Source organism: Plectropomus leopardus, chromosome 20 (genome assembly GCF_026936395.1).
Source record: "Plectropomus leopardus strain MGB_pleo_1.0 chromosome 20, ASM2693639v1, whole genome shotgun sequence".
In the NCBI taxonomy this organism is placed as follows: Eukaryota; Metazoa; Chordata; class Actinopteri; order Perciformes; family Serranidae; genus Plectropomus; species Plectropomus leopardus.
The window spans coordinates 16,570,514-16,593,281 of NC_142195.1; the positions used below are offsets into that span (position 1 = coordinate 16,570,514).

The 22,768-nt window shown below is 37.6% G+C and overlaps 3 protein-coding genes across 4 annotated transcripts in view; all 3 read left to right on the forward strand.

Annotated features, from left to right (window-relative positions):
* Nucleotides 1-1,757: 1,757 nt before the first annotated feature.
* scarb2c (scavenger receptor class B, member 2c) lies at nucleotides 1,758-12,955 on the forward strand. The gene is made up of 12 exons (XM_042509311.2): nucleotides 1,758-1,995; nucleotides 3,707-3,864; nucleotides 5,582-5,726; nucleotides 6,421-6,612; nucleotides 6,736-6,827; nucleotides 7,604-7,723; nucleotides 8,417-8,595; nucleotides 8,770-8,888; nucleotides 9,881-9,954; nucleotides 10,329-10,380; nucleotides 10,654-10,806; nucleotides 11,066-12,955. Exons 1-12 carry the CDS (start codon nucleotides 1,873-1,875, stop codon nucleotides 11,102-11,104), a joined length of 1,446 nt encoding a protein of 481 aa, XP_042365245.2. The 5' UTR covers nucleotides 1,758-1,872; the 3' UTR covers nucleotides 11,105-12,955.
* Nucleotides 12,956-13,679: 724 nt separating this feature from the next.
* Nucleotides 13,680-15,319, forward strand: LOC121960312 (liver-expressed antimicrobial peptide 2). The gene is made up of 3 exons (XM_042509985.2): nucleotides 13,680-13,926; nucleotides 14,059-14,198; nucleotides 14,957-15,319. Exons 1-3 carry the CDS (start codon nucleotides 13,861-13,863, stop codon nucleotides 14,988-14,990), a joined length of 240 nt encoding a protein of 79 aa, XP_042365919.1. The 5' UTR covers nucleotides 13,680-13,860; the 3' UTR covers nucleotides 14,991-15,319.
* A 2,482-nt stretch (nucleotides 15,320-17,801) lies between these two features.
* Nucleotides 17,802-22,768, forward strand: part of rai14 (retinoic acid induced 14) — a 44,853-nt gene continuing 39,886 nt past the window's right edge. For both annotated transcript variants that reach the window (XM_042509429.2, XM_088071050.1), the window contains exons 1-2: nucleotides 17,802-18,073; nucleotides 19,703-19,784. In XM_042509429.2, the coding sequence (XP_042365363.1) occupies nucleotides 19,749-19,784 (36 nt within the window). In that variant the 5' untranslated portion in view covers nucleotides 17,802-18,073; nucleotides 19,703-19,748. The remainder of the gene's footprint in view (nucleotides 18,074-19,702; nucleotides 19,785-22,768) is intronic.

Consider the following 22,768-nt stretch of genomic DNA (forward strand, 5'->3'; position numbering starts at 1 on the left):
TCAAGGTGAGACAGTCTCGTTAGAAGTACATAGATAAACCAGATTTTCCAGGTTTATTTAAATCATTATGAAGCTTTTTACAGGGGGGTTTATTCATGTCATTCCTAGCCTGATCTGTAATAAAATGTATTAACAAAACATGGCTAAAGTAGTTGTTTTTGTGTCTGTGTTTTGCCGATGTTAAGGTTTCTGGTGGAAATTTATGCAAATTAGTACATGTTAACATCAAATATCAGACAACTTGGCTCATCCAAAAACGATCATCTTAACGTGGGGACGTGTCTGAGCTGCAGGGCTGTCATGTTGATACTATCTGGTAAAATGAGATAATGCTGCCTGGGCTACCTCACTGTCTGTGAGTCAGTCATAAATAAACCAAACCCATTCAATTACACGCAAATGTTCAAATGTTTTGGAATTTCTGTCTGAACAATTAGAGGAAAATGAATGGGAAAAATAGATTGTCTGACACAGAGCCAAAGACAACTGCACATATGTTAGACAACTTAGCCGAGGTGTGGCTCTTTTCCATGAAATTTTGACTCATCAGTTATTGTGACTCCGGTTTATAGGCCAATAAAGAATGTAGGCAGTGGCATCGAGTCTTGTAGTATGTCAAGACAGTGACACCTAGTGGAGAAGATATTTTTTTAGTGTTGTTCCGGATTGTGAATATTGTAGCTATAGAATAATAAATAGTTAGTGAGTCTGTTTCTGTAAGTGGCTGAAATATATCTCCTCAGAAAAATGTCAGGCAAAATATAAAGACAACGGCTACTTACTTTAGGCACTGAAGATGCGCTTTATTATAGGTGTGGAGAGATTAAACAAAAAATAAAGTAAGAATGAACATTTTTGGTTTGCTTGCTGGAGGTTAAAAAATAGTTCAGGGCCAAAATTGGCCTTTGTGGTGATTCCTAAACACTATTGTATGAGCTTATACAAGACATAGACAAGGAGGTAAATTCAGAGGAAATGTCAGTGTGTATTCTGCTTAAGGGGTAAAACCTGTCTAAAAGGAAGATTATGTTTTGGGGCCACTTTCCTGTTTATAAGATCCAGCCTTAAAGCTATAACATTCATTCTGTTCTTTTTTCATGTTTTTTAAGACACAGAAAAAAAAAGTATGTTTGGTGACTGGCTGTATGTATTTTAAGAGCCCAAGATGTAAAACCTTTTTGTCACATTTTACCTGACGCCCCACATTACCTGACTTCACCCGAGAATAAAACCTGCTATTCTTTAAAATAGTCACGTGTGCGCTAAAGTCTTGCTTGTCTTCGGCTTTATATTCAGTTTGGTGCCCCAAACACATTTCAGAATCAATCAATCAATAATAATAATAATAATAATAATAATAATAATAATAATAATAATAATAATAATAATAATAATAATTTCAGAATAATCAATAAATCAGTTATGAATGCGTGTTTGAGACAAAATGGTCCACAAAACACTGAATGAATGACGTTATTGTCATGCGATTAAAATCAAAGAGTTTTCGTCGGTGAGATAGTTATTTTCCCTACATTTAGCCTTCAACAACCGGCTAATGTGGGAAAACACAATTTGTTCGTATAACATCTAATGGATGTTTCAACACTACCATGTTTTACATTATTAATTACAACTAAATAGGATGTTTTGTATAATGAATCACTGTAATATATTCGTCTATTGCTGTGTGCTCCGGATAGCCGTCGTCTGTCGAAGAAAGCGGAAGTGGTAATCGGGAAGTATTTCGTTCCGGATGTTTGTCTGCGCTTGACCGAGAAAGTTCCTGAGCGATCAAAACAAAAACAGCTCCCACACACAGCAGCTAGTGTCAGTGGGGGCCACTGCTGTTAGAAACCAGCCTGCTGTGTCATCATGCTACTGAAATCATGCTGCATTTACAGCACCGGAGTTTTGTCCATACTGCTCTTGATCCTCGGTATTGCTTTGGTCCTGTCTAACGTGTTTCCACATTTTCTACAGTCGATGGTTGAAAAGGTAAAAGTCTTTTTCAGGCCAACGTTTTGTAACAGGCGTTAACAAGATAATCGCTAAAACGATTGAAGCTAACGTCGATATTTTGTTGACTGTTAATGTTAGCTAGCATGACTTTACAAAACCGATCTGCTATGTTAGGCGGTTTTAAGTTAATCATACTCCCATCTGTACTTTCATTTTAGATATCCATGTAGTATTTCACCAGACATGTGCTCTCACTAGTCAAAATGGTGACAGGATATCTACTACAACATTGTTAATACAAATTGAGTTTTAAGATATTTACAACTTTAATCGTATAGGTCAAAACTAAATTTAAGGTCATACATATCATATATTCAGATTTGCAAAATGAAAAAAACATTCTAGTTATTCATAATGTAATTCTAGAAATCCCAAAATATTTTTTTAGTAAAAATGTCATTATAGATATCCACAATTACGATTATGACTAGTTAGGGTGAGAGGAAATAATCAAAACACTTTAGCATCATAATATCTTGTGTGGCAATATTGTATCAATATAGAAATGCCAAGTATTGATATTTTATTGAGCCTATATGAATTATTTATGCTACAAATCCATAATCAGTTTTTTCAGTCTACTAGACACATGTTGCTGCAATAAAAAATGATTGAAGTGAAATGAACACATTGCAAATTTTTACGATAAACAGAGGATGAGTACGTTTTTCTGTAATTTGCAGTAGAAAATGGGGTATTTAATCACAATATCAAGCAAAATATGTTTTCACAATACTTCAAAACTTTTGATATTGCAATACTATAACTCCATGACCTAAAATACATGATAATATTGTATCAGGGGGGCTAATGTGATTCTTATTCACAGTAAAAATGCAATTTAAAATATTTACAATTAAAATCACAATTAGGAATAATAATTTGACGATAAAAGTAATTATGGATATCTGAAATTTAAGCCCAATACATATGATTGGCGAAACTGATGTAATTTTTCCCAGGAAAAATAGCATTATTGATATCTTAAGTGACAACTGTGGACAGGAAGAATGTCACTGTAAATCTCTGAAATGGTCCTTTTGACTAGAAGGACTTAAATTACAGATATTTGCAACAGGCTACATATCCAGTCTTGCTGTGAAATATCAAAGTGTGGTGCTACAGTCTGCTGTGTTTCACCTTTACCACTGAGAGTCACTATGTCAATGTTTGCTTTTGGTCTTTAGCTGAATTACTTAGTTGAGTGACTAATAACTCACATTTGGACTGTGACACAATGAGTTTGACATGTTGTGATGGCCGTTTTTTTAGTTAGTTAATTGTTTATTGAACTGTTGAAATGTTTTTAGCTGTGATGGGAGAGGTGGGGCTGGAGGGGTATATTGCTGTGTCAGTTTAAACTTAAAAATTAAATATCTGATAACATTTTGTATTTCATGTAGCATAATCATACACTCATAACTTTAACGTATGAAAATCATTATCACCTGGATATTTATTTTAGTCTGTACTTGATACCTTCACCTCAATTTGACCATTTTAATGTGCAATAAATGGCATATGATAACAGGTAATCCAAAAATCTTTAGTCAACTTGCAGCGGATGTATGCAGCAGCATTTGTCATGTGATGTGTGGGCGGCTTAGTCAGCAGCAAACTATTTATCTGTCACATATTTTTCTCAGTTGTGCTGGGTAAGTAACCCACTGGCCTTTGTTCCCTATAGGAAGTTGTTTTGAAGAATGGCACCGAGGCATACGAGGCCTGGGAGAATCCACCGGCCCCGATTTACATGCAGTTTTACTTCTTCAATCTGACCAACCCAGAGGAGGTGCTGGATGGGGACAGGCCTGCTGTGGTGGAGATTGGACCATACACATATAGGTGAGAGGGGAAGAGGAAAAAAACTTTACTCTTATTTCCTCTAATCACCTGTTTAATAAATCAGAAGTGCAAAAGTCACCAAAAACACAGCCACACAGAGCTGAGGGGGAGGGCACAAACACCATTGTAATCAAGAAGCCTTTCTCTGTTGCATCACATATAGAAATAAACCCAAGAAGCCGAATTGTTAAGTCAGTGAAAAACAATCAAGACTGACTACAGCTCACACAATGAAAACAAAATGTGTCCTTCATCAAAGTGGAAAGGTGCTAAAAAGCTGATGATCAGATTAACTGAAGCACAAAGAGGAAAGAAAAGACCCGAAGAAACAAAAGGCAAAACATGCGCAAGCAATACACAATACACCATGATACAAAATATAAGAATATAAGTTTTGAATGGTTTGTTACAACCACAGGGGTACGATAGCATTTATCCCACATGTGTCACACGTGACTACAGTACATTTTGTTGGAAAATTGTCCTTCTCACTCATATTGTGGATTTTGTTGCATTTTCAGCAAACAAACTACTGACCCTAAATAGTAAAAAAAGATAGAATATATGTTTATGTCCCTGTTAAATTACTGTCAAAAATGGGCGTGGCTTTTCTCAGAGACAGAAGCGGAGATGTTTGTGCAGGCCTGTCTCTGGCTTGATTGAGGCAGCTGGTTTGCCTCTCAGCAGGGACAGACGCAGTAGCTTTGTACCGATGTCTATCTGTCAGGCTGAGATTTTTATAGAATTATTTCTTTTCTGCCAAAGAGCATTTTACTGTACCAAAAGGCAGTTTTTAATGTCAGCACAACAATTTTATTTTCCAAACCATTACCTGAAATAACCCCATGGACCATTTACACCCTTGCAGACTGCTCCATTTTATTTGTTTTTTGTTCATAATATTCTAAAAGCTCAAACTTGGTAGATATCTTACCACACCCTTAAGATGGTTTTCTTAAATTTTTTGGTTCTGAACTTCTTTGAAGTCACACTGGACGCTGGACCAAACAGATACACATGTTCTGCTGAATCTCTAATAAATTAAACTGGAACCGTTTGAGGCACATCATACGGAGTTGTTGAGAAAAGGTCAATATTACTAACTTCCTGACCTAAATGATCACATTAACACAGATTACAATGATCAGTCGTTAGAAACTGATTAGATTCACTTCCTGTAGGGAGAGTTTCATTTTCCTGGATTATCAGTGAGTGTATCAAAGTCTCTTTTCATCATTTCTTAAGAGCTGCAGAGATGTGTTCCTTTTTTTTTTTTAAGAGTCACATGAAATTGAGCCATGAAAGGAAACCTCCTCTTCCCGCATGATGCCAGCTGGCATAGGCAGTTTTATTTTTGGCATCACTGGACAAATAGCCCATACTAACCTTTCAGTATATTGCAATTCAAGTGGTCTGAGAGAAAACAAGCCCTCTGCACCTTCTTTTGGCTGTTTTTAGGCTTTAGAAAATCCAGCATGTTATTGGAGACTTTGGCAACAACTGCCTACATTGCAAAGCAACCACAAAAAAGAACGACAGACTCAAAAAGAGCCTAAAAGAGAGTCTGACAATAAATGCCATAAGACACGTGTAAATATTAGCGAAGCATTTCAGAGATGGAGAAAACAGTTAAGCCTTCTGCAGAGCAGAACTGTAACAAGAAACTATCAGTTGACTTCTTTCAACCTCAACCCGGTTTTTATATTTCCCTGTACAGAGAGTACCGGCCCATGGAGCAAGTGGACTTCCAGGATAATGGCACTAAAGTAGCAGCTGTCAACACTAAGACCTACGTATTCCAGCGCAACATGTCCCGCGGTCCAGAGAGTGACCTCATCAGGACGGTCAACATCCCTGCAATGGTGAGCCACAGGAATCCAAACACTACTAGTGTTGTTTTTCTGATAAATTATTGAGTCACAGCAGGAATGTTTTCTGTTTTTATCTGTTTATTTTATTGGGCAGCAACATACACATGAGGAAGATGTCTTTGGTTAATATCTAATGAGTTTTCAGTGATTTATTTTACATTTTAAAGTCAGATATCAAAGATCAGTAGATTATATGTCTTCTATTTAATTACAAGGAGTAACATTTTCAAGCAAATAAGAAGTATTTCACTGTATGGAGTTACAACACACAGCTAATTATTATATGATGCTTTGAAAGCCACAAAGAAGTCAAATTATTATCTAAAAATGCACAATTATTATGTTTACAATGTTTTTAATTTATATGATGCATGCTTTGTATTTTTTTCAGCTTCTACCGATAATTATTCAGCTTGTCCACTTTAGAGTTTGGTACATATTGTGTTGTTTCACCGGATAATCTTTTTCTCTCTAGTGTTAATATTTATTTTGCTTTGTTAGATGTAATTTCCTTTAATTGTTACAAAAATATTGCAGTAAATGATGTACTGCCGCACTGAGACTGATGATATATTCTGTTGTGTGCTTCTGAAATGTAAACTTTCATAGAAATTAAAAATAAAAAAAGTTATTCATTATGTAGTGTTTTACACAACATTTTGTCTTTCCGTCTTTCTCCTGGTAGACGGTGATGGAGCAATTCAAGGACTCAACTATCTTTGCCAATCTGATCTCCGCCTACATGAAGTCCACAGGCGAGGGCCTGTTCACCACGCACACAGTGGGAGAGCTGCTGTGGGGATATGAAGACCCCCTGCTCAAAGCCCTCAGTGCTGTCAAACCCGACCTGGACAGTGTTTTTGGACTCTTCTATAAGGTCTCCTTTAAGCAATACATTATTGTACACTTTGTACAGACTGGAGTGTGTTTTTTCATAATAAGTTCTGAGATAAAAGCTTTTATCGTTTGTTGAAAATATTCCTGTTTTTGTTTCTTGTAGAGCAACGCTTCCAACGATGGTGAATATGTCTTCTACACTGGCCAGCAGAACTACAAAGACTTTGCCAGAGTGGATACATGGAAGGGTGAAAGGTAATCGTCTCCACTCACCTGCAGCAAAAAAGTGACAATGAAGGAATGACAGTTGTCTCTTGATCTATAGATCCAACTGGTGAGAATCATCAATTACATGCAGTTTAAATGGATAAGAGATAAATAGTGATTGTATCAGACACAGACAGGCACATGATCAAGGCTGGTTTCACCCCGTCTAATTCAGGCATCACACAGTGAATGTCCTGCTGATGTTTCCCACCATTGTCATTTTCACAGTTATCACTGATGTTAATCATCTCTGTTTCACATCTTTGTCTCTCTTTTCAAACCTACAGTAACTGTTTCACCTACTGCTGTTGTGTCAGTCACTGAGGTATAACAGTGATCTTCCATACTCGATGTGTTAGGAAAGTAGTAGTTTGATATTTTGGGAAATAAATATATTTGCTTTCTTGCAGGAGAGAGTTGAATGATAACTGAAATGCCTGTTTTGTATCTGTCGGTTAGTTTAGCTCAGCACAGAGACCAAAATGTCAAACTATTCCTTAAACCCACTAAGGACTACAAAAGCAGCTGCAGCTTTAGCCAAGCTTCTTCTGACCTGATCACATCTATTGCAAGCCCACATTATTCAAAACAACATATTTTTTTGACTGACAAATTGTTTAGCAGTCTTCCAATCAAGCCAACAAAGAAAAACGAATCAAATGTTTGGGCGCTTGCCTCTTTAAATGCCTGAAAACTGGATTTCTAAATGCATAAATGACAAACTGCTATATATTTTTATGTTTATATTTTATGTGTGTATTCAGCATGCTGAACTGGTGGACATCAGATGAGTGCAACATGATCAATGGAACCAATGGAGCATCTTTCCATCCAGTCATCACCAAGAACGAGACGCTCTACATGTTCTCCTCTGACCTGTGCAGGTTAGTCGACTACAAAGTGTTCGCAAATCGACACAGCATATAAGGGTGGTTGTAGGTAGAATAAAAAAAAAAACACCACAGCAGCTTCCTTGTAATTTAGCCTTGGAATGAAATCGGAACGATAGTTTTGAACACTACAATGAATGTGTCTCAACTATATTTCTTGGCCTGGTGAGCACAACTTTAGCTAATATGAAACTGATTTCAATGAAATGTGTTTTTCTTCTTCATCTCATGCTGAGTTAGTCTTTTTCTTGTCTTATCTGCCTGGCTTAAGTTGACGAGTGAAACAGCTCTGTCTTCCCAAGCCTCTCCCTCGGTTATTTGTGTCTGATATCGTATTAAGGATGCTAATTTAGCCGTGCTGGTCAGTGTTGGCCTCTTGAATGAGGTCGCTGTTAGATTACTGCTTAGTTAATGCTGCTTAAAACAACTCATATCAGCCCTCCTTGGCTGTTCATACAATAAAACCGGAAGTGCAACATATGCAGGTCAACTAACAGCTGACTGATGTTGTGAAAACACAGCCGAGGTTTATGCGGCAGTAACATGCCAAAGACCGGCACAGCCTTTTAAACTCTTTTGGTAAAACCTGCTTGTTCAGTGCAGGTTTCCAGTAAATCAGCTTAACACAAAGCTCACAGAAATTATTTGTGCCTGCAAGATTAACTAGTATCTGACTCTGTTTCCGAGGTCTCTGTACGCTCTGTATGAGGAGGATGTGACAGTGAAGGGGATTCCCGGGTATCGCTTTAGTCCCCCCAGCGAGGTGTTTGCCAATCAGACCATTAACCCAGCCAACGCAGGCTTCTGCGTCCCTGCTGGAAACTGCCTGGGCTCTGGCGTGCTGAACGTCAGCATGTGTAAACAAGGTAGGAAGTGCATGAAGCAGCTGGTCTGTATGCAAAACCAGACGAACGTTTCAGTGTGTCACATAGTGAAATGTTGTGTAGAAAGCTGTTTCACTGTGAACTGCTTTTTTTTTCCTGAATTCCAGCTGAATATTTCTCATGGTGTTATTCTAACTTAATATTTTGTGTGTTTAGGAGCTCCCATCATAATGTCTTCACCGCACTTCTACCAGGCAGATGAGAAATTTGTTCGGGATGTGTTTGGCATGAAGCCGAAGAAAGAGCAGCACCAGACGACGATTGATATCAATCCGGTAGGAATTTTAATTCTTAAAGATCCCCAGTAAACATTTTTTAGAAGAAATATAAGAACTTCCAGCTTTCATTTCTTTATTTGGAAACATTAGTCAGTGTAGAAGGCTGATAAAATGGTGTAAAACTTTATGCAAAGACAGTGACGTTCACCACTAGATGGTGAACTATCTCAGCTTTGTGACAGCAAGCCAACAAAGCACAGCTTGTTTTTTTAACAGTAGTTAAAGATTAAAGCAGAGGTACCTGGGATGGAGCTGTCAAAGATAAGCTCAATCAGCTCTTATTATGTGTAAAACTGTAATAAATGAATGTTAGTATGTATCAATAGAAAGAATTAATGACAATAAACTAAATTCATCCTGCAAAACTCACATTAAATGCACCCAAACATGAGAACAAAAACATTTAGTCTCTTAACCCAGCATGCAACAGTGACACACTGTCTTATTTTACGCTAAGTCGTGCACACTTTAACACCACTGGTAAGGTGGTGGCATCATGAGGTTAAATCAGTCTTTGAACCCAGTAAACAAGCTACTGTTTTGACTGTTTATCCTCCTCCTTACACTGTAATCTCCACTGTGCCACTAAATGAGATTATCGGTCAAAGTCTTGTGACATCTGTCATGAATGCTGGGTTGCGGTGCCCTGTCATGGGCCGACAAGCCACCTCCACTGCCAATTTTAGGACTGTGATGTACGTTCAGTAAGGATGTATGCAGATACATCTCTGCTGTATGCGTAAGATTCTGTTTTCGCTCTGAGATCATTTCTGCCTTCCAGACTCAGAAAGTACATTTGCTAAAAATGTTTGCAGCATAAAGATGTATAACGTAACGCGCAGTGTCTTGACAACTTGTGGTTTTGGTGCTGAGGATGTTGTAATGAGGCATAAATGTTCATACATCAGGAGTGTGAGTACTGATCTGCACTTAGGTTGGTCCTTTACTCGAAGCAACAGTTCCTGACAAAGTTTGACTCGGTTTTACAGCTAACGGGAATCATCCTGCAGGCAGCAAAGCGGCTGCAGGTCAACGTGTATGTCGAGAAAATCGCCACCTTCAGGTAATGAGCTCATTGCCTTCATCAGTCTCTTATTACTGCACCTCTTGTCATAAATCTGACTGTCATCATGTTGGCTCTATTGAATCTGTAATAGATGTGAGTCGGGGAAGGGCTGCCAGTAAGATATCTGTAAAGCAATTATGCCACCATCATCATTATGGGTGGACTTTTGGACTCGTGTTGTGCATCCATTCGGCACCCGAAAGAACAAAAAATCTTCATATAATCTCCAGACAGATTTACACTAACTAAATGTACCCTATATGTGAACAGCATGTTATTAGTTTTTTTCTGTCTTTTTGCCATTTATTCATTAGACATAAAATGCATATTTCGGATAGAAGGTAAAACACTGAATGTTCTTTCTGTTTCAGTCAAACAGGAAATGTGAGGACAGTGATCTTTCCTGTGCTTTATCTCAATGAGGTAAAACACACACACACACACACACACACACACACACTTTACTGCCATTTAGTTAAAAGTTGAGACGTTGTGTAAAACATAAAGACAAACCAAATGCAATGATTTTCAAATGCTTGTTGGTAATTTTTTTCCAATCTCTGCCTGATATGTGACTTCAGTTGCCTTTGTCTTTGCACTGTTGTATAATAATAGACAAACAGCTCTGGCAGCGTTTTCTCTCTTTTCTTTATGCTGAACTAAACCTTCAATCTCGCCCTACTGCCCTCTCCTCAGAGCGTCGTCATCGATGATTTGTCAGCCACGAAGTTGAAGGTGATCATGGTCGAGCAGAACGTGGTGGTGAACATTCCCTTCATTCTGATCGGTCTCGGCATCCTTCTGGGAGGGATCTTCATGCTCCTGATGTGTCGACAGAAGATCCCCGAGGTGAGTGTTTGATCATCAGAATTGTTATTAATCAATGATTAATATTCTGCCGATTCAAAAATGTATTAATTTAATAATCAACTTAGCTCAAGTGGTCATATGGAAAACAATTATAAAACACTTCAAATATTGTTGAAATACATATTTAACATTAACTAGGGCCTAATTCATTTGCCACTATAACATTATATCTGTAGAAATGTTTTAAGTGTTTACTTAATATTATTGTAAAATGTTTGTGTCTGGGTTCATTTTTCAGAGCACTGCAGCTGAACGACAGCCGTTGCTCTCATCATAGCACCAAAGAGTGTGTAAAAAGAGGAGGGATCGCCTGTTTGCAGTTTAAATCCACATTTCATGGCTTCAAAGGATCTGAAGATTTTACCATTAACCTCCAAGTAATGTTTTCCGTTAATGACCAGAATTCAGTCTTTTAATGTGGTTTTTTTTTTTTATTGGAAACAAAGTCACGAGGTTTGTTACAGGGCTGGGGTTAGTGTCAGTTCTAATGATGTTAAAATCCCTACTTTTTTTTTTAATCAAATCTTAAATATTTTTCTTTTTGAATTTTCTAATATGGGATTTTAGATTGAACTACGTGAACTGAGAGAATTTAATTTCCCACCAAATCTAATGTCGGTCGTCACGAGATTCGACCTTGAACTAATCAAACCTCCAGAAATTTAAATCAATACTGTGCCATGTTTTTACCATAGCCCATGTTTTTGTGTAAAATTGCTGCTTTTCTGTGTGTGTGTGTGTGTGTGTGTGTGTGTGTGTGTGTGTGTGTGTGTGTGTGTGTGTGTGTGTGTGTGTGTGTGTGTGTGTGTGTGTGTCCATAATACTATGTGTTTTTATAAAAAGTCCCAGTCATCACTTTTTGGTCTGGAGAGATTGTTAAGTCATCACTAAGAACAAAGCTCATACAGCTGTTTTGATGCAAGTCAAATATTCTTCCTTTTTACAGTTTCACATCAATATTTCACATTTTTGTATTGTTGCAAAGCGCAAGCCAAGTGAATAACAAAGGCAAGCTGTGTAAAATGACTGCTGGCATGACGTTTTAATCTTAATGTCGTAAATCTGTAGTGAATTCAGCTTCCTTTTAAAACCATTTACTCTGTTGTAACCTTGTATGGACATCCACTTATCCACAATATATGCAGTAATGTGGAATTGCATCCAAATAGTATTACTTCAACAGTAGCAGTATAAAGGGAAGGTTTTTGCCTGGTGCGCAGTGCAGTGTCTCGTTTCATGATGGTGTGAGGTGCAATGCAATATTTTCTTTCCTCTAATTCCAATACTTCGAATGTGTGATTGTTTTAATTTAAAAGTCAGTGTATGAACAGCTTAATGCTAGTGATACTACTGATAAATATTATTGGCTCATAGAAAATTGTTTTTTATTCCTGTAACCACTAGGAGTTGTTCATGATTTTCATGGTTTCATTTTTGCACTTCTAAATTAATTGAAGGTATATTATGCAGGATTTTCCTGGAACAAAACTATGCATAGACTCATACAAAAGTAATCCCCCTCAGTCTTAACTTATGACCCACAAGAAGTGTTTTGCGGTGTATTCATCTGCAGAAACTCTGCTCTCTGCTTTTATTTGATATTTTCTGATCATTTTATCATATTTTCTGTCTTATGGACATTTCTGGGACCAGGTGTCAAATCGAAGCAACAGGCACCCTAATGTGAGCTATGAAAATTACAGACACAGTGCAAAAACGCAAATATAGAGAGGCAAAATCAAAGCTTGTCAACTTTCACTTTTATTTTTGAGGGCAATCCCTACATAGTGTACCTTGGAAGTTTGTGGGCAAAAAAAACACTTTTTTTTTTTTTTTTTAAATTGGGCTACGGATGATAAACTTTTTTAAAAATGTAATTGCTTTTCTGTCTGGCACTATACAGAATGTCACTGCAATGTGTTAATTGTTTTGAATAACCACTGTTTCACACACATCACTGACTTGGTCGTTGTTTCACGTATAACAAAGATTATTGTTTACACTACTACACCTGCATATTAAAATCAATATGTAATCACTGTTTACATACTCACAATAGGTCACATATAACAGTTGGCGCATTGTCTTGTCATTTGCTACAGCTTCAATAAACCTGGTGTGCTTCTTATTCTCTGAAAGTCTCTTTATGTTTCCTCCTTCACACTTACTGCAAAATGATGAAATTTGTATAGAGATCACCAGTAAAGCATCAATAGCTTTATGACAAATTTCAGGCATTGGTCTGATTAATTTATTATTTGCAGATGTTGAAAGCCAATGTTGAAACTTTTCTAATTATAGCTGCACCTAATACACACACACACACACACACACACACACACACACACACACACACACACACACACACACACACACACACACACACACACACAGAGCCCCTTTGATTTCTGACACTGATTTATTGATTCACTGATAAACCAGGGTAATCATACCTTTGTCCTCATTAAATAAACCTTTTTTTTCACAATAATTTGACAAAATTTGCAACTAAATCGATGACTTTGTTATCCAATGTTACTGTTTGGAAGCTGGATCCACAAACACTATCAGTCAACCTGTTGTAAGAAATGTGTTCATGGGCAGCACACATCATTCAGTTGCAGCTCAGGTGAATCAGAGTCTCTCAAGGTGAAGTAAATGTGTGGATTAATAAACGTCTACAGTCTGTGACACATTAAGGTTTCAGTTATATAGCTCCGACGTGGAATTGCCCTAAATTACAGGTAGTTAACGTGTACTTTGACTCCCGCCAGATACACTTTGATTTGCTGTCATCATAAAACTGATAAGCATTCAGAAATAATTGCATTGTTTGCTCTGACTTGACATCAGCTTCTCTGCCAAACCTCAGCCTCCGTCATTAAAGCAGCAAATTAGAGAATTAATATTTCATAAATGTCAATGGGTAACTCCTCCCCACCCAATTGAAGCCTTTAATACAAGTGGCATGAGACAACACGCCAGCCTCACTGTAGAGCGGTTTCTCTCCTGAGCTTGATATCTGCAAACAACATGAGGACTCTTCAGGAAAAAATCATTGTTCTCTCTATTCTTCTGTCTCTGATCTGTGCCTTTCAGGTAAGATAATAACCCTTCTGATACTGTTTCCTTCATCTTTTTGTGCTAATATGGAACATCATGTTTTTTGATTTGGACTTTATTGCCATATATTATGCAGGCTCTTCATATTTTATATATTTTCCTTCACAGGTTGATTCACTGCCCGTAGCTGAAGATTGGAGTGGTTTGATCCTGCGGACCAAGCGGTCTCTCCTGTGGCGTTGGAACAGCATGAAAGCAGTGGGCGCCAGCTGCAGGGAAAACGTGGAGTGTGGCACAAAATACTGCAGGTACAGCACAGCTTCTCTGAAATATTGAGGCTAACATAATTTGATATTTGGCATATTTAGGAAACTCACACATTTGCACTGCTAGTGTTGGCTTTTACCCCATCTCTTAAAGGAGCAGGGTATAAGATTTAGGAGAATTTAGTGGCATCTAGTGGTGAGGATTACAGATTACAACCAGCTGAAACTTCTGGTTAGAATTCCTTCACTGTTCATTGTTAAAGGCGATTTTACAGGGAGCAAAACAAACTGACCTAGTGATTTAAACCAGTAAAGACACTACATAAAGCAGTTTCACGTTAAAAAATAGTATTTTTCTGACGCTGCTTGTCATGGGGGGCTGCAAAATACAGTGGCCAATTTGAAAAGGCACTAATGCAAATGGCCCTATGTAGAGTCAGTGTTTGATTTGTCCATTCTGGGCTGCTGTAGACACATGACTCTGTGGTAACAAAAACACTATGGTCCTTATTTTCAGGTGATTATACACTAAAGAAAACACTTATTTATTTTGTATTTAATTTCTGCCAATATATCGCCCTAAATCCTCCTAAAGTGTTCTGTCATTAATGTGAAACCAGATTATGTTTCTCCAAATCACATTCCATGAGATTACAAAGACATAATGCTCCTTTTTGCAGTTTTAGCACACTGTGCAATAATTTCTCTGTGCTGTGTGTGTTACTCAAGTGCAATTTGCATGGCATAGACAGGATCAGGAAGTAATGACACTGCAATAAAGTTATTCCTTATCTTTTCAGGAAAAATATCTGCTCCTTCAGGAGCTCCACCTGAAGATGATACACAGACAAAGCAATCCATCACAGTGACAAACAAACATCTGCCTCATGGATCAAAGCGACTGGTCTCCAAACTGTGAAATGATCTCTGCCATATTCTGTCTTGACCTGCTGGCACTTTATCAGACTCTGTGGTTCAGATAATCTGATTTGGCACTGCACTGCAACAAAACAGAGCTATAAAAGCTGCGTTCACATGAACAATAAAATGGCTCCATCTAGAGCGATACTGATTTTTATGATTCAGTCTATGTAAAACACTTGCAGAACACCAGGCGGGCTGTGTAAAATGTTTTAATAAGAAAATATAAATGGTCATGCAAATTTTGTGAGACACCAGAGTTTATTGATTCATGCTCTTATTATATATTTATTTGTACATATTGTAAACAATATAGATATTTAAATATACTTTTTCAAGAGGTTGTGTTACCCACATTGTGTTTGTCAACAAATTAAAATATTCCTCACGGTTCCTTCTGCTTGATTAATGCAATGCAAAAACATGATTTAAAAAACTTTGATGGTAATTTAAAAAATATATATACTATTTTTTTATTTTCCTTTAATAGAAATGAAATATTTTCATTTTAATTTAACTCTCATTATTTACCCACTCTTTACTTATTTACTCTCAAGAGAAAAGCTTGGTCTCGCTGCTTTTGTATGTTTTTAATTTATTATTAATTCTTTATTGCTGTATTTCCATTAGAAGCTCTTGTGATGAAGTACCACCAAATATTGGAATTCAAATAAATATGCATAAACATTGCCCATCAGTGTGAGAAATGGGACAAAACTGAACAAAGTTACTGTGTCAAAGGTTCTGAAATCGGTATGATTGGGAATTGTGAGGATCATTTTGAGTGTGCGTGGTTTTGAGAGAACAAATATTAAAACTGCTCTCAGCTTTTATGTCTTACATTGACAAGGAAAGCTGATCAGATCTGGTTAAAAAATGACGGCCTAGATGATATCCGATCCGCTCAGTCTGGCACCTAAACATGTTAACATGGAAGATTTGATGAGGCTTCTCATTTTTTACCGTGCTGGAACATATACACAAACATGAATTTGATGTGCTGGATTGGATTACCTTCATGTTGAGGTTAGGCTGCTCTGAGATCTCCTTGCACCCACCCACATGGTATAAATGAGGAGACAACCCCTGTGTAATTTGGGGTGTCTATATAGGGAGGCTAAATGCAGGTATACAGAGACTTTTCTAAGTGTACCCACCCAGGGCATTTTAAAAAGTCAAAAATCAAAAAAGCTATTGTAATAGATAGAAGAGTATACCCACTTTCTCTTCAGTAACCTACCCAGAATACACCTTACCTCATCAACTACACCACTGGAGGTAACCACATGGCACATATTGTACAACAGTTCTTGAATATATATATATGCATTATTTTCTCCACTGGAGGGCGAGCTGAGCCAGGTTCAGCGGGATGAATATGCCACCAGCACATCTGAGATGTGAACTGTAGTATTTTCTAAACTCATTCTTTAAAATCTGCCAGTTGTTTGGTTTAGAGTTACACTAATGTGACTGTATGCATCATTATTTCCATTGTTTAGGGATTTAAACAATTACACTAAATAGTTCTACATGCATGCTAAAATTATTTATTACTGATGTGGAAATGGATTATTCTGACAGTTTAATTTTTTGATGTTGATGATCATCTACAATAATGCTTATTTTAGATAATATAATTTCTCATAAGAATGATAAGGGAGGACAGTGAATGAAAAAGGCAAAACTTTTAACCAAAGGAAATCACTATAAAACTTCCTCAGTTGATTACTTGCATCAATATGTTTTGTTGCGGTAGGCTACTGTTGCATCATTATCATCATCATCATCATCATCATCATCATCATAGGCCCATATCATCAACATGACGTATTTGAGTGGCAGAGTGTTTCATAGAGATGATACATCCTGATTTTACACATGAAGACCATATTAACTCATTATAAGTACAACATATGGAAGTTTTTGTTGGACACTGATTATAATAATATTATATAATAATATTAATATTATATAATAATAACCTTATTTATATACCACTTTTAAATGATAATCTACAAATGTGTATAATCACAAACATGTCGTTTTATATTTGTTTTTTGTAAAGTCATATCCACAAAAATACAAGTGATTTTTCAAATATGCATGACTTACTCTCATATTTGCAAAGCATTCTGTTTTTTTTTTTTTATGAAGTCACATACTTGAATGTCTCTTTGAGCAAATATACACATTGACTGGTTTATTAGTTTTCATTAAAAATATGTTTTGCTTAGTTTTCAAACAGCCCATGTGATAGAGTAGAGCTCCATTTACACATTTTTTTAATTGAAAATGAACATGTAAAAGACAACAAATCGAAATATTGTAAGCAGGCCTATGTATAAAGAGTAAACAACTGACACAAATAAACAAATAAACACACATACACACAAAGAATTAAAAACATGAAAAGATGAACAGTGGTTAAAAAAAGTACATTCTGGAAAAATTGATTAAGCACCATTTCTACATAAGTTTTTTTTGTGTGAAAACATGACAGCTAGTCATTTTAAGGGGGTCAGGGAACACCAAAAATCCTATGCATAAGGCTATTCTGTGATTAGATAACAAAAAAATGTTTTCGGCAAAAGAAGAAGGAATTTATCATAATTTATAATTTATTCTAAGTGTGTAAGTATTTTGTAAATCCCCCTTCACCCAGAGCATGAATGGGGGCACAATGGGGAACAGAAAAGGGGCTGGTCACGAGAGCACTGGGGGAGTGACGTCACTTTCCTAAACCGGGCAACAGCCGTTGAGTAGAGTCCCGGAGAGAGATACACAGGCAGGACTCTGTGAACAACTTTTAATGTATGCGGGCCAGTGTGTCGGTCTGGGCCACTGTTTTCTCCTCCTTTATGCATCCTCCTGCCCGACGACGGCTCGCTGTTTCTTCACCGGCTCGGTAGCTAACCTGTTTTTGGCCCAAAAAGCGGTTGTGTGTCAGTTTCTTGTATGTGACCGACGCTCGCACGACTCCAACACATAACCGGGTAAGTGTGTCCACTGATTTCATATCATGTAGCGTAGTTGTTGGTCGAAATGATGACTAGTAATTCTTTAAAAAGCCTCATAACTTGCTGTTTGAAGTCTCAGTGGTGAGTTAAACGCGTTCAGTTCATGTGACAAAGAGTCCAGTCTGATTGTTTGTGTACAATGATGCACGTCGCGCGCGTTTGATAGCTTACTTTTTGTGCTAAACGAGCTGCAGTCGTGTTTGTGCATGCATTCATGCATGACTTCCATCGTTTGCGAGGCTGTATGCACAAGAAGCTACTTGATAAACTGTGGTTTGTGATGTTTGTTGGTCGTGGATGATTTATTTGGCGCTCTTATTGAAAGTTTGACAATGGATCAGTTAGCTTCTGCTACCTACAGAGACAGTCCACTACTGTTTTTACCAGATTTTTCATTTATCTGCTGCTGATATCTCTCAGAAAATTTGGCTTTTGAACATGTCAGGCAAGTATATGTTAATCTGACTGGTTTGAATGCTGCCTGAGGAGTCCAGACATGGCTGTCCTTGATACACCCACCTACAGTGCACCCCCATATCAGTATCTACACACATAAAGACTCTTCAGAAGTACCCTAACACTGCTGTGTGTCTGCAAAACCTGTGTGAGTTGCTTACATGGTTGAAATACAAGCAGACACAGTAGAACCTGGATGTAATGATAATGAAGTAAGATGAATTTTGCTGGAATGCACGCAATGATATTTTAGGAGTAAATCACAGACAATCATTTCAGGCATGGCACGTTTGAAAATATTACCAAAGGAAAGCTGGCAGTTTTTGAAAATATCAGGGGGAGCTTTATGGACCAAAGACGTCAGTGGCCTCAGGGCATTGAAATAAGAATATAAAGTATTTTAGCCCATGTAATATTCATCAGTAAACACCTGTTTTCAGCTCTGTTTTTGTTGCTGTTGGTTCTCTTTTGTTTTTGTTTTTGGCTTGTCCATCATTTTATGGTATATATTTGCTACCAAGACAATTTCCTTTATATATCATATCTTATCATATCTGTTGTAGGCTAGTTGAAAAACCACAATAAAAATATTGTATAAATGAAAGGTTGAAATTGCTAGAGGTAGTTAGGGTGCAAAAAAAACAGTCATCAGACATCCCTAAGGTTCCTGTGGTGATTGAAAACATCCTTTTAGGAAACAATACAAAGCCAGATACCATTTCCAGCAATTTGTTTTAAATAGAGCTGCATATGGTATGCAAAGTCCATTCCTAAAACCACCCATTGACTGAAGAGGAATAGAAGACTGTTAAAGTGCTTCAGATTTGTTTCAGCTTGACTATGGAGTGCTGCGATGAAGTTCATGAGCATTGTTGCTTTTGTCACTTACTGTAGTACTAGAAGTCATGCTGCTGACGAGGTTTTAATAAACAGCATATTTTAGTTTTTGTAAGGAAAATGTTAATTAAGGCTGTAGATTACTGCTGATGTAAATCCCTTCTGCTGGACTGAACAGTCTCATACTGGCTGAAATCTGTGTGGATAAAGCTTCACAAATCACGTAGTTTAGTCTTTTAGAAACCCCATTTGAAATGGAGGCAAACATCACTGAGGGTGAGTTAAAACATCTACATCTTTTTTTCTTCACAGCATCGACTGAGTGATTGAGTGAGTGACTGCATGGACCAGACTGAACATGAAGAGCCTCAAAGCGAAGTTTAGAAAAACTGATGTAAGTACTGTAACATGTGTTCATGCCTGTGTTAAGCATGTGTACATGCAAGCGTGTGTGCTTGTCTGCACGGCTGAGTCAGCGTCTGTGTATGCATGGTTTGAGCGGTTGTGGATGATTTATGGCAGATTTTCTCAACCTCTGGGTCAGCAGCACCCCATGGCTTGTTGACGTTTTGCTATTTAAGACAAAAATAAATAGGCTGGAAAAATAAAATAAATAGATTTTAATCAGAATGTCTGTAATCCATTTAGAGCTTCCGCCGTGCTCTTGAAAACAGAAAAAGTATGCCATGCTCAGTTTCACATGACAGCTTGTCAGCTGTAATTGTAGGTGTCATGGGAATTTAAGGAACTAAAACTGGGGTCATGATGCGTTTGAGAAACTCTGATAAATGGTTTTAGCAATGCAACACTCACTTTTATACAGACATGTTGAGCCACTTTGGAATGAGCCTGTGGATGTGATGGAATTTTTTTTTTGATTAACCCACAAAGACCACAAGTATCCTCAGATACTGTGCACTGCTCCAGATAAGGATTTGATCCCTCTTACTATGAATCAGTCTTTTGGGAGTAACTTCTGTGTATTGGTTCAGCCATTCAGTCACAGTCTGAGATACATTCACAGGAAGTGAGGCGTCTCCACAGCGTCTGACTCATCTGTTGTCACGGTGACCATAATGACACAGAGCCAAACGCCAGACAGGAAAAAGCTGGAGGGTTGCTGGATGAATGGGATACGTTTTAGGGGATGGAGGGAGTGTCAGAAGTAGAAGAACTTGGCAACTGGGGAGGAGAATGCCTGCTAAATGAGATACTTGGTTTATGTAGACTGTTTCCATGAGATAAAGAGTTTGTGGCAGGGCAGGATGGTGAGCTCTGGTTAAATGGCATGTTGTGTTGAGAGAGAGACTGTCCCAGAAAGGAAGAATTAGGTGGAGTACATCCCTGCTTTTACTCACTTTTAACCATAATATATTGAAAGGCATAACTAGCTCATAGCTGTTGAAGAACGAGACTCGTGCTCTGCAGATCATTTAAAAGAAAATTCAAATGTCGAAATGGAGGTCCTGTGTGTAAGATTTAGGGGGATTTAGTGGCATTTAGCAGCGAAGACAGTGGATAGCAATCAGTTAAAATTTCTACTGGTTAGGATTCCTTCAGTGTTCATTGTTAAAGAGTTTTTTTTCAAGGGGAACTAAATTATAAAAATCTGTGTTTTTCGGACACTGCTTGTTGCTTGGAGGCTGCTGCTATCTATGGTTACGTGAAAAAGCGGATGGCCCTATCTGGAGCCAGTGCCAGGTTTGTCCATTCTGAGTAACTGTAGGAACATGGTGGTACAACATGATGTGACTCCATGGACGGGGCTGGCTCCTTTTGTAGATATAAACTGCTCATTCTAAGTAATGAAACAACAATACTTATTTTCAGATGATTGTACACTAAAGAAAGCATACTTATTATTTTCCATTTCTGCCAATATATTCCCCTAAATCCTGCACACTTGACTTTTATAACTCTATAAGTAATGCAGATGCAAAAATGTATTTATAGAAAATGGAAAAAAACAACCATTTATTCCAAGTTTCTGATTTAATCTTTACCAGCCTGCAATTTTACAAGGGTCTACAGCCTAATATTAGTAAATTATTGCAAATTCATTCAGCTATGTGGGGGAGTACAATAGTGTCCTTTGTTCTAGAAAATGGTGAGTCCAGCTTTGGGCAGCAAGGTCACAGTTGTTCCTCCTCAGTGTGCAAAATGCACGGTGGCTGTCTCACCTTCACTGGATTGTTTCCAGTCAAAACCAGTATTGTTACATTAAGAGTTGTAAACTGTTTTGAGATGGATGCTTTTGGAGTGGAATTCTTGTCCTCGCTGAAATAGCCAGACGTAGGCGGCATGAGAGAAGAAAGGGAAGAGCAGTGGATGTGAATGTTGCTTAGAAACACGACTGAAGCCATTTGCAGTCATGCATGCCTTTGCAGACCTCACACCCACACACATTGTCACACTATGTCCGCTTTGATATCTGATCATTTTTCAGTTTGTCTTCTAATTGTAATGAATCTCTGTTTTCAAATTTGTGCACTGATATGATGATGTTTGGGAAAGGAAACAAGTGACCCATTGTTACACAAACATCTAGACCAGTGACAGTTTTGATGGATGTACCAGTTCTTTTGCACTCAAACTGCACACATTATATAATAAAAATAAGGTAATGAGGTATGATTATTTTGCGGTAGAGCACTGCATAATTTAATAACCGATCTGACTGCAAAGGCATGTTTATATTGCAACTAACAATATTCTAATTTTAGATGGTTTGCTGTTGAGCAATTTTGTGCAGTACAGTACAAAAATAGTTAGAAGAAAGATCCATAGATATACTTCTTACGACAAGTAACTTTCAGCACATTCATTTTTCATGCAGAGGGATCCTGGGTAAAACAGTGCCAGCATTGTAGTGCACACTTGATTAAAATTAATGGTCATGATTAAGATATGCAGAAAACTGTTTCACAGGCCAGCATGTTTATCCTCGGAGCCAACAGTAATTCCATTGCTTTTTATAGAAACCCTGAACAACCTTAACAGAAAGAAAATATCTCCTTAGTTCTATTTTAGGCCGTGTGTGTCAGTGACAGATTTCTCAGGAATGTTCCCCCCCTAAAACCTAAAACCAGACCCTCATTTTTGTCAACAAAATAGCAGAAACTTAATGCTTTTGTAAATAGCTTCGCTGTGAAGTCAAGACATTTCCAGATAATGTGTAATGGAATCTGGGTTTTAATGTCAAATCTTAACTAAATGCTGAACTTTGGGGATCTGCCTCCAGCCGAGAGAACTGAACACATCAGGCAGCCAAACCTTTACTCAAACACCTCTCCAGCATGAGGCCTAAATAAGGTAGAAATGTTAAAAATGGGACTGGAGGAGAGGATAAAATGTGTTATCACTGTAATGTGATACAGG